General features: G+C 36.1%; 1 protein-coding gene across 2 annotated transcripts in view; it reads left to right on the top strand.

Moving 5' to 3' along the window:
* The window catches only part of DYNC2H1 (dynein cytoplasmic 2 heavy chain 1), a 183,776-nt gene that overhangs the window by 65,945 nt on the left and 104,068 nt on the right, over positions 1-13,763 (top strand). For both annotated transcript variants that reach the window (XM_044442351.1, XM_044442350.1), the window contains 12 exons: positions 803-916; positions 2,456-2,598; positions 3,089-3,170; positions 4,839-4,993; positions 6,291-6,428; positions 7,237-7,350; positions 8,526-8,686; positions 8,903-9,026; positions 9,541-9,662; positions 10,776-10,862; positions 11,048-11,174; positions 12,172-12,313. In XM_044442351.1, coding sequence (XP_044298286.1) covers positions 803-916; positions 2,456-2,598; positions 3,089-3,170; positions 4,839-4,993; positions 6,291-6,428; positions 7,237-7,350; positions 8,526-8,686; positions 8,903-9,026; positions 9,541-9,662; positions 10,776-10,862; positions 11,048-11,174; positions 12,172-12,313 — 1,509 coding nt within the window. The remainder of the gene's footprint in view (positions 1-802; positions 917-2,455; positions 2,599-3,088; positions 3,171-4,838; positions 4,994-6,290; positions 6,429-7,236; positions 7,351-8,525; positions 8,687-8,902; positions 9,027-9,540; positions 9,663-10,775; positions 10,863-11,047; positions 11,175-12,171; positions 12,314-13,763) is intronic.

Genomic DNA, 13,763 nt, shown 5'->3' with positions numbered 1-13,763 from the left:
GAGAATGCTACATATTTTCAGTGTGTTCCCTATTGCTTGTTTAGATAACAGTTGGAAAAAACAGCTGTGTTAGACAGCATAGAACATGGTGCCTGCATTTTCAGTTAACCATTTTATCCAGTGGTCTGATTTTATGTTTTGTTATATATGGTATTGTCTTTCAGTATTATATATCAACATGCATTATTAGGCTTAGTAGATGGATTGGTACTATACAGAAATACCCTTAGTTTTAAGGCTTGGATACATAAATGTTTGGGAACAGGAAATAAAGTTGTACGCAATAGTGTTGCTTGTGAATATAAAACTAAGCCATGCTTTAGTGTTATAAGAAAAAGCCAGTGCAAGCATTGGGCATGTAGGGTCTCCACTCTCTTCCCTACACATTAGCATTTGAATGATGTGCTGAACTGGGAACCAGCTAAAATGGAAGTGGGAATTTCCAATTTTTTAAAGAACTTTAAAAGAATGAAATAACTGCTTATTTTTAAATGACAAAGAAGAATATTGGTTTCACCTTTAGACACCAACTTTATTTTTTCCTTATTTCAAAGTAGAGAAAAGGAAAAGGAGGAACATGGGCTTTCCTGTTTCCCATGAAGTAAAACTAAACATATTTTATTGATTCCTCCCCCACCCCACAACACAAAGCATGCATGTTTTACTTTTGGAGAGAAAAATTGAGGCAATTTTAGAAATAATAAAGAAGTTCTAAAACATTTTCTGAACTCACAAAAAAGAATATTCAAAATTATTTTAGTAAGTTTATTTTAACTAAAGCAAATAACTGTTTCTGAAACAGGTGAAGTTCCCGGATTGTACACAACTGAAGAATTAGAGCCACTGCTGTCCCCTCTGAAAGATCAAGCATCACAAGATGGATTTACAGGACCAGTTTTCAACTATTTTACATACAGTAAGCATTTCAGACTATATGGACAAGTTTACATGTTATACTGATCCACCCTGTGAAGAAGTTAGCATTGTTTGGTTGATCTCTTGCTAACCCAACAAACAATTAGGCACTCCATGGCTTGTTTCCTTCATCTGTCTTCTTGCAAGCTCCTGTCATATATCCCAGGCACTTTTGCTAGCAGGCATCTTCATTTCTTTACATTGCCCTATCTTCAGTTTATTGGCTGGGCTTGCCTGCTTCCAGGAGATTCCCCTCCCCCCCCCCCACACACACACGGAAATTGCCCAGTGGAATTTGCAGAGCCCTTATGGGCACAGTAATATGTTTGCACCCTTAAAAATAATCTTACACAAGACCTCATATCCACTATGTAGCCATGCATATCAATGTCCCCCTTTGTTGATGTCCTTGTTGGTTTCATTTTTCACTCCCTTTTTTAGCGTGCCTCCTTTTATAAAGGCTATTTCATGTTCTACAGAAGCACATCCTGCCTTAAAGCTCCTTCTCTTTGGCAGTCATCAACCACTTTTAATTTTCTCTGCCCTTCACTGGTTTCTGTTGCTGACTGTCACTTATACATGGGTTGCAGAGCAGTGTATGGGATTGCAATTGATTGTACTCAGTTGTCATGGCAAAGCAGTAAATATTTATTTATTTATTTATTTATTTATTTATTTATTTATAAAATTTGTATGCCGTCCAATTACTAACGTCTCTGGATGGCTAACAGCATAAATAAATTGACGACCCACTGTGGGGAAAGCAGAGTGACTCTATTCACTCTGGGGAATAGCAGGGAAAGTGACACAAATGTCAAGACAAAACTGTAAAATTGAGGAAAAATCTTCAGGAACTTCAAAGTACAAGAGTACTAAAAGTACAAGAGTACTAAGTACAAGAGTACTAAGAGTACTTCAAAGTACAAGAGTACTAAAACTGATGTGAAATGTTTTATAGCAGCTGACATTCAGTTTTGCACACTTGTACAGGGCTGAAAAAAGTTGCTCAGGAGGAGTACTGGATAAAGGCCTCAGTTGTGCTCAGCCACAGTAGTGTTCATCTGATCGCTGGACTTATACCATCATGCAGAGTACTAATGTCAGGGCATCTAATATAGTAATGGGATTATAATGGAATATAAAAGTTAAATAGGTTATCATAGATTGACTTTCCAGGGGTACTAGATTCCAAAATCTAACAACATAAAGAGATAGTTAACAAAAAAAATTCTTGCTCTTCAGTAAGCATTGTGGTATGTTTACAATGTCTCCTAAAAGCACTTGTTTAAGAAGGTTTTCTCTGGCATGTAAACAATAGTTATTATCCATGATGTGGCACATTTTAAAGGGTTCTGGTATTGTTTTTATTTGTATTAAAGTTATTATTGATTTAACAGTGTTTTAAGAAATTAATTTAATATTATTATCTGTAAACATGTTATCTGTAAACCTCTTCTGGGCAATATTTTTGTAGGTATGCACTTGTTGTGGAAGATGGTAATACATTTATGATTTTTAATATTGTACTTATAACCTTTAGGAATACAACAGAATCTTCACATTGTGTTGATTATGGACTCTACTAACTTGAATTTCACAATAAATTGTGAAAGTAATCCTGCACTTCATAAGAAATGTCAGGTGCTCTGGATGGAAAATTGGTCTGAAAGCAGTATGAAAAAGGCAAGTGCAAGAAGAAAAGAATAAAGATTCATCCATTTTATTTAATAATGTTAATTCCTGTTGATTACATATTAACTTAGAGGCTGAGGTAATAGTCCTATGCTATGGATAGTGAATTATTCTTGGCTACTGAAATTTTATCTGTGTGGCTGTAACTGCTTTACAGGGCTCCATACTTATCCTTCATTCCGCAGCTATAGTAGTTTATACCTCATTTCCCTAGTTCTGCTTCTAGAATGTGAAAATTTTGTAACTTCAAGCACAGTCATTCTCCTTTCACTTTAAACTGTGAAAGAATGTCTTTCCTTATAATAATTGTTCAGCTCTGTCTTCTCAGAGTGTGCATAATTTAGCTGAGTAGAAGTAGTCTGCACTGACTATATAGGTTAAAATGGGTGGCAATGATACAATGCTATTTCCATGGTAAATATAAATGCAGTAAATAATCCCACTGATGCAGTTTGTTCATATCTTCAACTGTACATTTTAGATACCTGAAATGTTATTTCGTGAATCAGATGAAAGAGAAAAAGCAGGTAAAACACCAAAGGAACCCAAAAGGAAGAATTCTGGTAAGATTTTTTTTTTGCTATTTCATTGTGTAGGTTTTTTCACATGACAAATATTAAAGTTACATACACATTGAATTATGATCCCTTATATAAAACATTCATAATTCTATTAGTCATGATATCTGTTCATCATATGTCATTGTAAAAATGACCTTATCACAAACTTTAAACTTTTTATATTAACTTAATTCAGTTTAAGCTCTGAATAAGGAATTGACTAAATGGCAGAAATTGTTACTGTATGTCCTTATCTGCTCTGATATACTCATAAACACATTCATATTTGTGGGGATCTTTAACCAATGATGTTCCACAGGAAGAATAAATCAGGTGGAGAGAAGAGCAAAGGAAATAATAAGTCAAGGGACAGGGCACTTAGATATGCAATCTGTTACTAAATTAGGCAGAATAATCAAATAAATAACAATCAGTAAAACCAGAGAATATTTGTTTCTTCAAAGAAAGAATTGGTTAAGGTGGGACAGCCTGCAAGGGGGATAAGAAGATAGGAGGGGAAAACCAATTCCAACTAAGAAGATAAGAGGTCACTAGAAACCTGATAAACACATTCGGTACTAATCAGTATACATCCATATGTGTGTTTATGGGTAGTAATTTTTGTGAACCACTCAGGGAACTTTCGCTATTGGGCAGTATAGATATGAATGAAATAATACCTTTTTCATTTATTGCTCTGGGTGCTTAGTGCAGAGTGCATGAGGAAATAGAAGATCTTGATTTTTACAATGCTAATCGGTGATTGAATGGTCAGAATACTATTTTTCACTTAGAGGTCTGGCACTCTCTGTGTAGTGTTTTCCCTCATTAGGGCTCTATCTAGGTAAGCCAGTCGGTACAACCTTGATAGTATTAAGAACTGAGTAGGGTGTTTACATATTCTCGAGGCCCCATGTCTGCTCAGTGGACACTCTTTTGACCATATTACTGTGGGACAGGAAGCCTACACCTGTGTTTTCTTGCCCTTTATTACTAGTCCCTTGCTGGATCACTTTATCTGGCAAAATTGGGACTTCTGGAGCTATTGTACTGGAGAAACAATTTGCCCTCACAGTCATTTAAAAGACCTAAGATGAAATCCTAATTCTGAATTTTTTAAAAAGGGAAAGGCTAACTTTTCATTTGTGTGTGTGTGTGTGGTGTCAAATGGCTGACTGGTTTATTTTGAATGCACCATTAAATGCTCTCAGTAAATAATAATGAAAGTCCATTAGTTTAATAATGGAATTGTGAAGATCTGAACTTTTATATATTAAGTTTTAATTATAATTAGGCCCATTTCAGGGAAATAAAATTAAAATTGGTGAATTGAGGGAAGTCTTGGAATATATAAAAATATTTATTATTTACATAGTTCCAAATATTTTATTTGCATATGGATTAGATAAAACCACTTGAAAATTATGGTGTCATGATACCTTTGTGGCATGATACTCTACTGCTAGGCATGATTGAAAATCAAAATGATTTTATCACATGGGGTAATGCATGTAAGAAAAAAGAGATTTTTTTTTCTTGTAAACAGATAAATTCTGAAGGAGACTCAATTGATTCTTTTTTTTAAACATATACTATATAAACTTTGGTTTTAGTAATTTTAATCTTTATATTTTGTTGCTCACATAGAAATACTTTTTTATTGTTTTATAGATGATTCTGAGTTCTTAAAATCATTTTTGATGATTCATGATTCATGTAAACCTTATGGAGCTACACCCAGAAGATACATGACTTTTCTGCATATGTATCGTGCCATCTATAATAGTAAAAGAACAGAGTTAATAAAAAGGCAAAACCATTTGCAGGTAGGTAAAGTTCTTTTGATTTGCCTTATCTTTTCAGAAGAATGTATCTGGAGTCTTTTGGATTTACTTTGCTTCAGTGTAGAGAAGTATTTTAATATACTGATGTATTGCCCCTTGTTAGTGCCCTGCAGTAGGCTTACATAGTTCTTTGAGATTCCAAGGAAATAATATGCAAAATCTAAGTTTACTTACAAGGAAGGAAGTTCCCTGTTGTACACAAAATATAAGTTTGGTACCTTTCAAAAGAGTTGAGCAAGTTACTTGCAACACACAGCATGAACTAGACTGCAAGGCAAGAATCAGTCAGCGGGAACAATCAGCAAAGCTACCTGTCAGTGTCCAAACACAACAGGGCTAGAGTAAACACCTAATTAGACACTATTTGCTTCTGATGCTGTGAAGCCCTGCATTTTAAGCAACCTGAGAGTTTCTCAGTCTAGCGAGTGCAGCTTAGCTGAGCAGGTTTCTGATAAGCAGGGATATAGGGGTGGCAGATTCCCACAGACACATAAGCTAGTTAGGTCTTGGAATGCAGGCCTTGTTAGGATCTTTGGTAGCAAACACTTGCTCATGAATTGCTGTTGATGTTCTGAGGTGTCCTTTGTCCATCCTCTCTGCTGAGCTAGGCTTTTTTGCTGAGCCAGACAAGATGGAGACTTTGCTCACAAAATGGAAGACACAGCCAACCAAAGTATATGTTTGTTCTTTGACCAGTCTACACTGACTGAGCCAAAGAAACAGCCAGCACACAAGATGGAAATTACAGATTCAGTATGGAAGACATAAACACAGGTATACCAGAGCAGACAAAGTCAAGCCCAGAAGCCCACAACTGATCAAGTTTGAGATTTATTTCTCTTATCCAAACATCTTGAGTAAGCCTTTTGTGCCATTTCTTTCCTCCTAGCATTATTTTTAATAAATATAACCGTATTTTGGTAGTACTGCTGATGACTTGAACATCTCAATAGCCTATTAGTGACCATCTTCTGGTCATATTGTAATACCTAAATTAAGCACATTTAAAACTGAACATTAGCCATAGTGTGAATAAAATAATCACTTTACCACTATTATGAATATTTTCTTAAAGGAAAGTCAAGACCTTTCTGATTAGATTTGCATTGGTATCTTGACTTAAACAAATACTGATTTCATTTTAACTTACCTCATACACAGATGCATTTGATTTGTGTTTTTAAAACAGCATTTCTGAAGGCTGATGGTAGGTTATTTGCACATTTGAAAGCTTTGCTTCTGTACATTTTTAAATGATATTCCTCCAAACTGTATTTAGGCTGGAGTGGCTAAACTGAATGAAGCAAAAGCACTTGTTGATGAATTGAACAAAAAAGCTGAAGAACAAAGCATTTTGCTTAAAATGAAGCAAGATGAGGCTGATGCTGCCCTTCAAGAAATCACTGCTTCTATGCAGGTGTGTAAAAAGCTTTATGCAAAAGATATGCTATGTTGATAATATCGTGAAACAAATGAATCCAGAGTCTCTACATACACTGGTTATTGTGCAGAATTGTACTGAAGATCTGCATACTATATCAATGTTGTATTCAGTATTTTTGAAAAATGAGTATGAATCAACCCACAATATAGATGCATGCTCTACTTGTAACAAACACTTCTATATCCACTGAACACTGATCTGTCCAAAATATCATGATCATTTGTCCCTTCCAAAGATGGATAGCCTGGGCAGTTATGAGGCTTGGGGTAGCTTAGGATCTGTTGTGCCTTGCTGTTAAGTTATGTTGATTCTAGTTGGTGCAAGAATCCTTACAATGAAATCATGCTGATGTTCTAATATCCTTTAGGATAACACAAAGAGAGAGCCACTGCCATCTCCACTCACTTGGTTGAGCATTGCTGTACCTGCAGCTGCACAGATTTCAGAAATGTGGGTAGCTGCTCCTGTATTGCAGGGCTGGATTGTGTCCCAGGGTCAGTGAGAAAGGCTGTGCTGTCTGATCCTGTGAGGCTCTGTATTGGCAGCAAAGCATAGATCTGGCCTAATTTGTATAAAATCTCTCTTCAGTGCAATAATCATATTGTGTCAAAGATTTATAGATTCATTGTACATATGAACAGATGTATTTATTTATTTATTTATTAAAACATTTCTATGCCGCCCCTTGCCGAGGCCTCGGGGCGGCTTACAACATCAAATAAAATACAAAATGTATATGGAGATAAACAATTCTGTTAAATCACAGTCTACTTTTTCATAGGATGCAAGTGAGCAAAAATCAGAAATGGAAAAAATAAAACAGAAAATAGCACAAGAAGTTGTAAAAATTGAAGAAAGGAAAGCAATAATTGAGGATGAACTAAAGGAGGTTCAGGTAATCAGAAAGAAAAAAAGCATAAGTTTTTCTTGATTTTATATCATGCTTTATAAAACAAAAAAATAGTGAGGCTTCATGTGGAACTGTGTTTTTCCCATGCACTATTGCATTCTGTTATATAGAATTAAGGAAAAATAATGTGGGTTTTAAGGGGACAAGTTTCTCCCCCCTCCCCCCAAAAAATGCTTGTGCGATAACTCTGTGTTATCTATTTAATGTGCACAAATATCAATGTATGTGAGTATATTCATTTAGTCCTAAGTTTTTTTCAGGACTGGTTTAGACAGTAAGTTAAATATGGTGAAGAGTAAGCTGTTTGAGTGGCATAAAGTTAGGGATAGGTATGAGTGTAGGTGCAGAGAGAGAGAAGAACACACCTCTCAGACTAATATGGTGTTTCCCTTCCTCAGCATATTTTGCTCTCTGCTCTTAATGTGTTGTGCTTCCAGCAATCTGCCCAGAACCCACATATCTCTTTCTTAATCATATAAAGTACTCCCTCATGGTTCTTTTCTGACCTGCTGTGTCTCCTACCTATACATACCTATTATTACTATTACTATTATTTTCATTTCTATACTGCCCCAGAGCTGAAGCTCTCTGAGAGGTTTACAGCAATCCATAAAAACAAGACAAATAAAATAAGAACACCATAAAATCAAAGAAACATAACAAAATTTCAAACAGCTAAAACATAAAGAAAGACTCTGTAACCCCCCACCCCAACTCCTTTTTTTCTTCCTAGTTTCTTCCTAACTGTGTGGTGTCGTGATCCCTACTTTAGTTCTCCATTCCTTCTTGATTATTTTTTGCCTGGTTTTCTTTTTCTTGCAGTACTGCTTTAAAAGTTGGTGCTCCAGCTACCGCATTGACAATAGCAGAACCAAAGCTTCTTGCTTTGCAAGAGCTGGGAAGAGTAGCCACAAAGGTCACAGTGAACTGAGAGGAGAAAAAATTCAGATAGTATTGATGGCCTTATTCCCTTCTCCTCCATTTAGGAATGACCACAAGGTCTATATAAACATTATCATAAGATACTATTAATTTCATCTGTTTGCAATTAATTGTTGAAATTATGGAGACAATGTAGAATTTTAATTTTAGAATAAAGAGAATGAAATGGCAATTCTGTTAAAACAGAGCAACTTTTTCCTCCTTTTTTTGTTATTTAGCCATTAGTTAATGAAGCTAAATTAGCTGTTGGAAATATTAAACCAGAATCTTTGTCAGAAATCCGTTCCCTGCGTATGCCACCTGACATTATTAGAGATATACTCGAAGGAGTTTTACGACTGATGGGTATCTTTGATACATCATGGGTGAGCATGAAGAGGTAATTGAAGATTTTAATTGTTCTGAAAAACAGCCTTCCTGTAATTTCAAAAGTTCATAATATTATTTGGAATACCAGAAAAAGACCATGATTATAACTATAGGTGAATTCTATATATTGTAACACATACACTTTCATTAAAACTGAATCATTAAAATGCCTAAATTTATATTCTTTTTGTTGCTTCTAAATTTGCTTATTTAATATACTTTACAGTTTCCTTGCCAAAAGAGGTGTGAGAGAAGACATTGCAACCTTTGATGCTCGAAATATTCCAAAAGAAATTCGTGAGAATGTAGAAGAACTTCTGGCTAAGAATAAGGCATCTTTTGATCCAAAGGTAATTTCTTTGGGCAGTATCCAATGAAAACATCCGCAATCATAAGCTACATTGTGGTAACATAAGTGATCTTCAGTGCAATGCCAACAGCAATTGTGATTGGTATCCCAGAAAACCTATCATGACAGTAAATGCTACTGACATAACAGAGGTGGTTTACTTTAGTGCAATATACTTTATGTTACTGGTAGTTCTGCAGTGGATACAGCCTTTTACGTACATAACATTGTTGAAAAGGACTATAGCTTGCAGTCACTCATTATCCAAGGTTACTTCATCTTAACAGGGCAAAATAATTTGGTAAAGAATGCCAGATGGTCCCCAATAATACTTTTTATTATGTATTTTATATGATGACACTGCAGTGTTGCTGTTACTGATTTTAGCTGTTACCACTATTGCTATATAGCTTTTTTCTATATGTGTTGCTATACTTAGTTTTAGGAGAATGTTGAAATTGTTAAAGCTCTTTAATGTATCCTCAATATAAAATATGTATATTTGAATGTTGCAGAATGCAAAAAGAGCCAGTATTGCAGCTGCACCCTTAGCAGCATGGGTTAAAGCTAATGTTCAATACTCCTATGTTCTGGAACGTATTCAGCCTCTGGAAACAGAACAGGCAGGCCTTGAAGCGTGAGTAGCACACTTTTTCTTTTTCTTTTTGTCATTCTGAATTCGAGGACATCAAATATATAATAAGTAAGCTGATATCTTACATTGAGCTAACTTGATAGAAGAATTTTACTTAAACCTTATACTTAAGTATAAATTGAGGCCTTTGAATTGTGGTGCTGGAGAAGACTCCTGTGAGTCCTTTGGACTGCAAGGAGATCAAACCAGTCAGTCCTAGAGGAGATCAACCCTGACTGCTCTTTAGAAGGCCAGATACTGAAGATGAAACTCAAATATTTTGGTTACCTAATGAGAAGGAAGGACTCCCTGGAGAAGAGTCTAATGCTGGGAACAATAGATGGGAAAAGAAGAAGGGGACGGCAGAGAATGAGGTGGCTAGATGGAGTCACTGAAGCAGCGTGAGCTTAGGTGGACTCCGGGGGATGGTGGAGGACAGGAAGGCCTGGAGGAATCTTGTCCATGGGGTCGTGATGGGTCGGAGGCGACTTTGCGACTAGCATAGCATAGCATAGCATAGACTTTACCGACAGATATTGGCATTAGGAAAACATTTCTTCATGCAGTTTGTGTTTCTTACTCAGAATATGATAGCTCTTTCAGTGTGGCTTCAGTTCTTTGCATAGTAGGAATTAGCTTCATTGTGGTACTGCTCATCTACATACTATCTAAGAAAATATTCATGATTGTTGAGAGCTAGTCTCATTTATTAATTAATTTAACATTTTACTCTGTCCTTTAGGGTAAATCTCTCTAAAAGCCAAGTAGCAAATAAAAACTATTCAAAATGTACACATATGCAATAAATAAATAATAAGATGTTATGGAAACAAATTATACAAATAAAATCCACAGTACACGAATTATGGGAAACCCAACAAAAACAGGTTGGTCTTGAGAGCCTTCTTGAAAGACATGCAGAGATAGTTCATGATGAACTCCTTATGGATGCTGATTTCAGGGGTACAGGGCCATTACTGAAAAGGCCCTTTCCTGTGTATTCCCCAGCTTTACTTCCCTTGGTGGTGGACAAGTGAGAAAAACTTCTGTAGATTACCTAAAAGTGTGGGAAAACTGATATGGAATATCTCTGTTGTTATTGCTAATGTATTTCAGTAACCTCAGGAAAACAGAAGAGAGAAAACAAAAGTTGGAAGACTTGGTCAATTCTGTTGGTCAAAAAGTAGCAGAATTAAAAGACAGGTATATATTTGTTTTGTCTGAACAATTTGGATTTTTTCCTGACATTTCATGGTAAAGCTAATTGCATCTCTTTTTCTTTTAAAGCAAACTAATATTTTTTAAATGAGCATTAATCTTGGCTTGAAAGCACACTTTTTGTGGGGCTTTAATGTGCATTTGGTCTTAAATGTGCATTTGGTTTATAGATTCCAGGCAAGAACAAGTGAGGCAGCTAAGCTTGAAGCAGAAGTTGCTAAGGCACAAGAGACAGTGAAAGCTGCAGAGATATTGATTAAGCAACTTGATAGAGAGCACAAAAGATGGAATACACAGGTTGGTTGTTGGAACACACTTTTGTTATCTTAAATATCTTTTTGAAAAGATTTCTTAAAGTCTTTCAATTCTAATTATTTTTTATTTTATTTCTTTTTAATTAATGTATGGTTCTTTACTGATTAAGGGACTGACCCAGACCCAAAACCTCAGTTATATACACACATCCTTAATTTCTTGCCTATAGTTTTGAACATGGTCGTTTTCTACCATTCCCGAGAAAGGAGAGTCACTAGATAAAACAGAAATTCCCGTTTCCTCTTCATATTAGCCAATAAAATTTTAAAATGCAATCTTGCAGCCTCCCAGTGTTATCGAGGGGTATCATAAGGTTAGCAGAAGTCCTAACTCCAGCACCTTGGAATCTCAAAGCTGAGATTCTGAAAGCTGAGCTCCCATCCTGACCTCTAGGCAGCCAGCTAGTTGCCTTCCTCAAGGTTGCAGATGTGCCTCAGAGGGGAGTGAAAGCAATGTGTTGGGGGGCAGGGAGTCGAGTTGCCTGGGGCCAGGCAAGAATTTATGCTAATTCTGATCAATATCCCACCCTTCCCTGCCCCTTTATTTAGATGGTCAAAAATGAATGCCAAGCTAAAAATCAGGGTGTGAAACATGGCAGCAGCAGATACTGGCACGACCATGTCTTGTTCAGGCATAGGGTGCATGAGAGGTTTACATTCAGAAGCTTTTGTGCATTGAGCCTGGGGGGCATACAATTGTGCCCTTAAGCATGTAATGAAGAAAGTGTGCCAAGCCTATATAGGCTAGCAGTATCTTCACAGAGTGTCAGTATACCCAAGCATGCAGTGTGCCTAGCATGCATTTCTGATTGTTCATATGTGAAGATATTTAAGTTTGACCAAGTTACCATAGATACTGCAATATGACAATAGTATCACATGCATTGGGATGGAGATGAGGAATCTGCTACCGCACTCATTTCTGCTACCACAAGTGTAAAGAGTAGAATAAAAATCATGTTTGGGTTGATTTTTTTCAGGTTTCAGAGATAGCGGATGAGTTAAGTACACTTCCAAGAAGAGCTCAACTATCTGCTGCTTTTATCACTTACCTCTCTGCTGCACCAGAAGACCAAAGAAAAGCAAGTTTGGATTCATGGACAAAATCAGCTGGTCTGGAAAGTAAATATTGCTTTTTCTTTGATGGGAAAACTAATAAATAAAATAGCTTAAGCATACTTTATAATTGTATACTATATCGATTTTGCAAGTTTACATGCTGCTCCATATACCAGTATGAAGATTATGGAGCAGAAATCTATAAAAGATAAAACATGAAAAATAAAAGTTAAAAATAAAACTATGACTGGTTACATCTGGGAGTGCTGAAAACCATACAACACTGGCATCTTCATTATTATGAACCTCTTGTCTCAAGGGAGGGGAACAAAGTTTTTCACTTCTCCAAGTAGAACTAGGAAAAGGACAACCTGTTTAGCTAGCATGGCTCACTTTGTTCCTTGATCAAAAAAATACACAACAGAAAAAGTGGTTAACAAATCTGTTTTGGACTTTTGTGTGGAATTTATGGTTCTCTAGGATTCCAGGGAAGAAAATGAAGAAGTTATTCCTTCAACTAGCCTCAGGAATGTCAGTTACTTGAAGATGCACAATATTGGCATTACGGAGGAGAACACAGCTTTTAGAAATAGCTATACCTTCTCAAGAAGGCCCATGCCCCAGACTTGCAAGTCACAGGTTTACACTGGCCTGTAATCTTCTTTGTCCAGACAAAACTGATCTCTGCTACTTTTTCTCATGGTTGATTGCATTGCAATTTAGTTCTGTATCATTTTTCACTTGGAGGCAAATCATCCTGTATCAAAGGTATGAGTAGTTCCTACCGCAGGGGATCCAAGTCTCTTTGAAGCTAGATTGGGAAGATATATCAATTTGGGAAAAGTCTTTTATAGTTTTGTGCTTTAGGAAACCTAGTAGATCTGGGCGTTTGCACAGCCTGCCTTGACTAAATCCTTTAGAACAGATTTCAGAAATGTTCATAACATAACAAATTGGCTGCAGATAAATATAATGTTTCTGAGGAGAAGTAGAAATGGAAGGAACTATGTTTACCTAAAGCTAATTTAGTAATGCATGATAGATGAATGCACCTCTTGAAATACTAAATTATATTTCTTAAAGCATCAAAAGCATTACAGAAAAGAAATGCAGCAACATCTTAGTTCAAGGCTTTCTATGTAGATAATACGGTAGTTTCTTACTTATTTCATAGTAATTATGGTCCTATCCAGGAAAGAAAAGAGGCCACCCTGAAACAATTTAGAGCTCTCCCATACTATAGTTTTAGCACAAAATGGTTGTTGTGGACAGAGACTGCAACCAAGCAGCCCCTCCCTTTTTTAAAAAATGGCTCTTACGTTTGCTTCCAAAACCTAAAAACCTGAACACTAAACCATAGTTTGGGTGCTGTGTTTAAAATAGCACTTGGTTGGTATTTCTTCTAGATGCACATTCTGTTTTCTTTTGTTACCAACTCTTTGGTAGAACCATAGTACTACATACTAGACATGGTTCTTTATATATTGTCCATCTCTCATAATTCTTTAAAGGA

This window comes from Varanus komodoensis, unplaced genomic scaffold (assembly GCF_004798865.1).
Source record: "Varanus komodoensis strain SLA01 unplaced genomic scaffold, ASM479886v1 scaffold4, whole genome shotgun sequence".
Taxonomy (NCBI): domain Eukaryota; kingdom Metazoa; phylum Chordata; class Lepidosauria; order Squamata; family Varanidae; genus Varanus; species Varanus komodoensis.
This window is presented reverse-complemented; position numbering and strand designations above follow the sequence as displayed.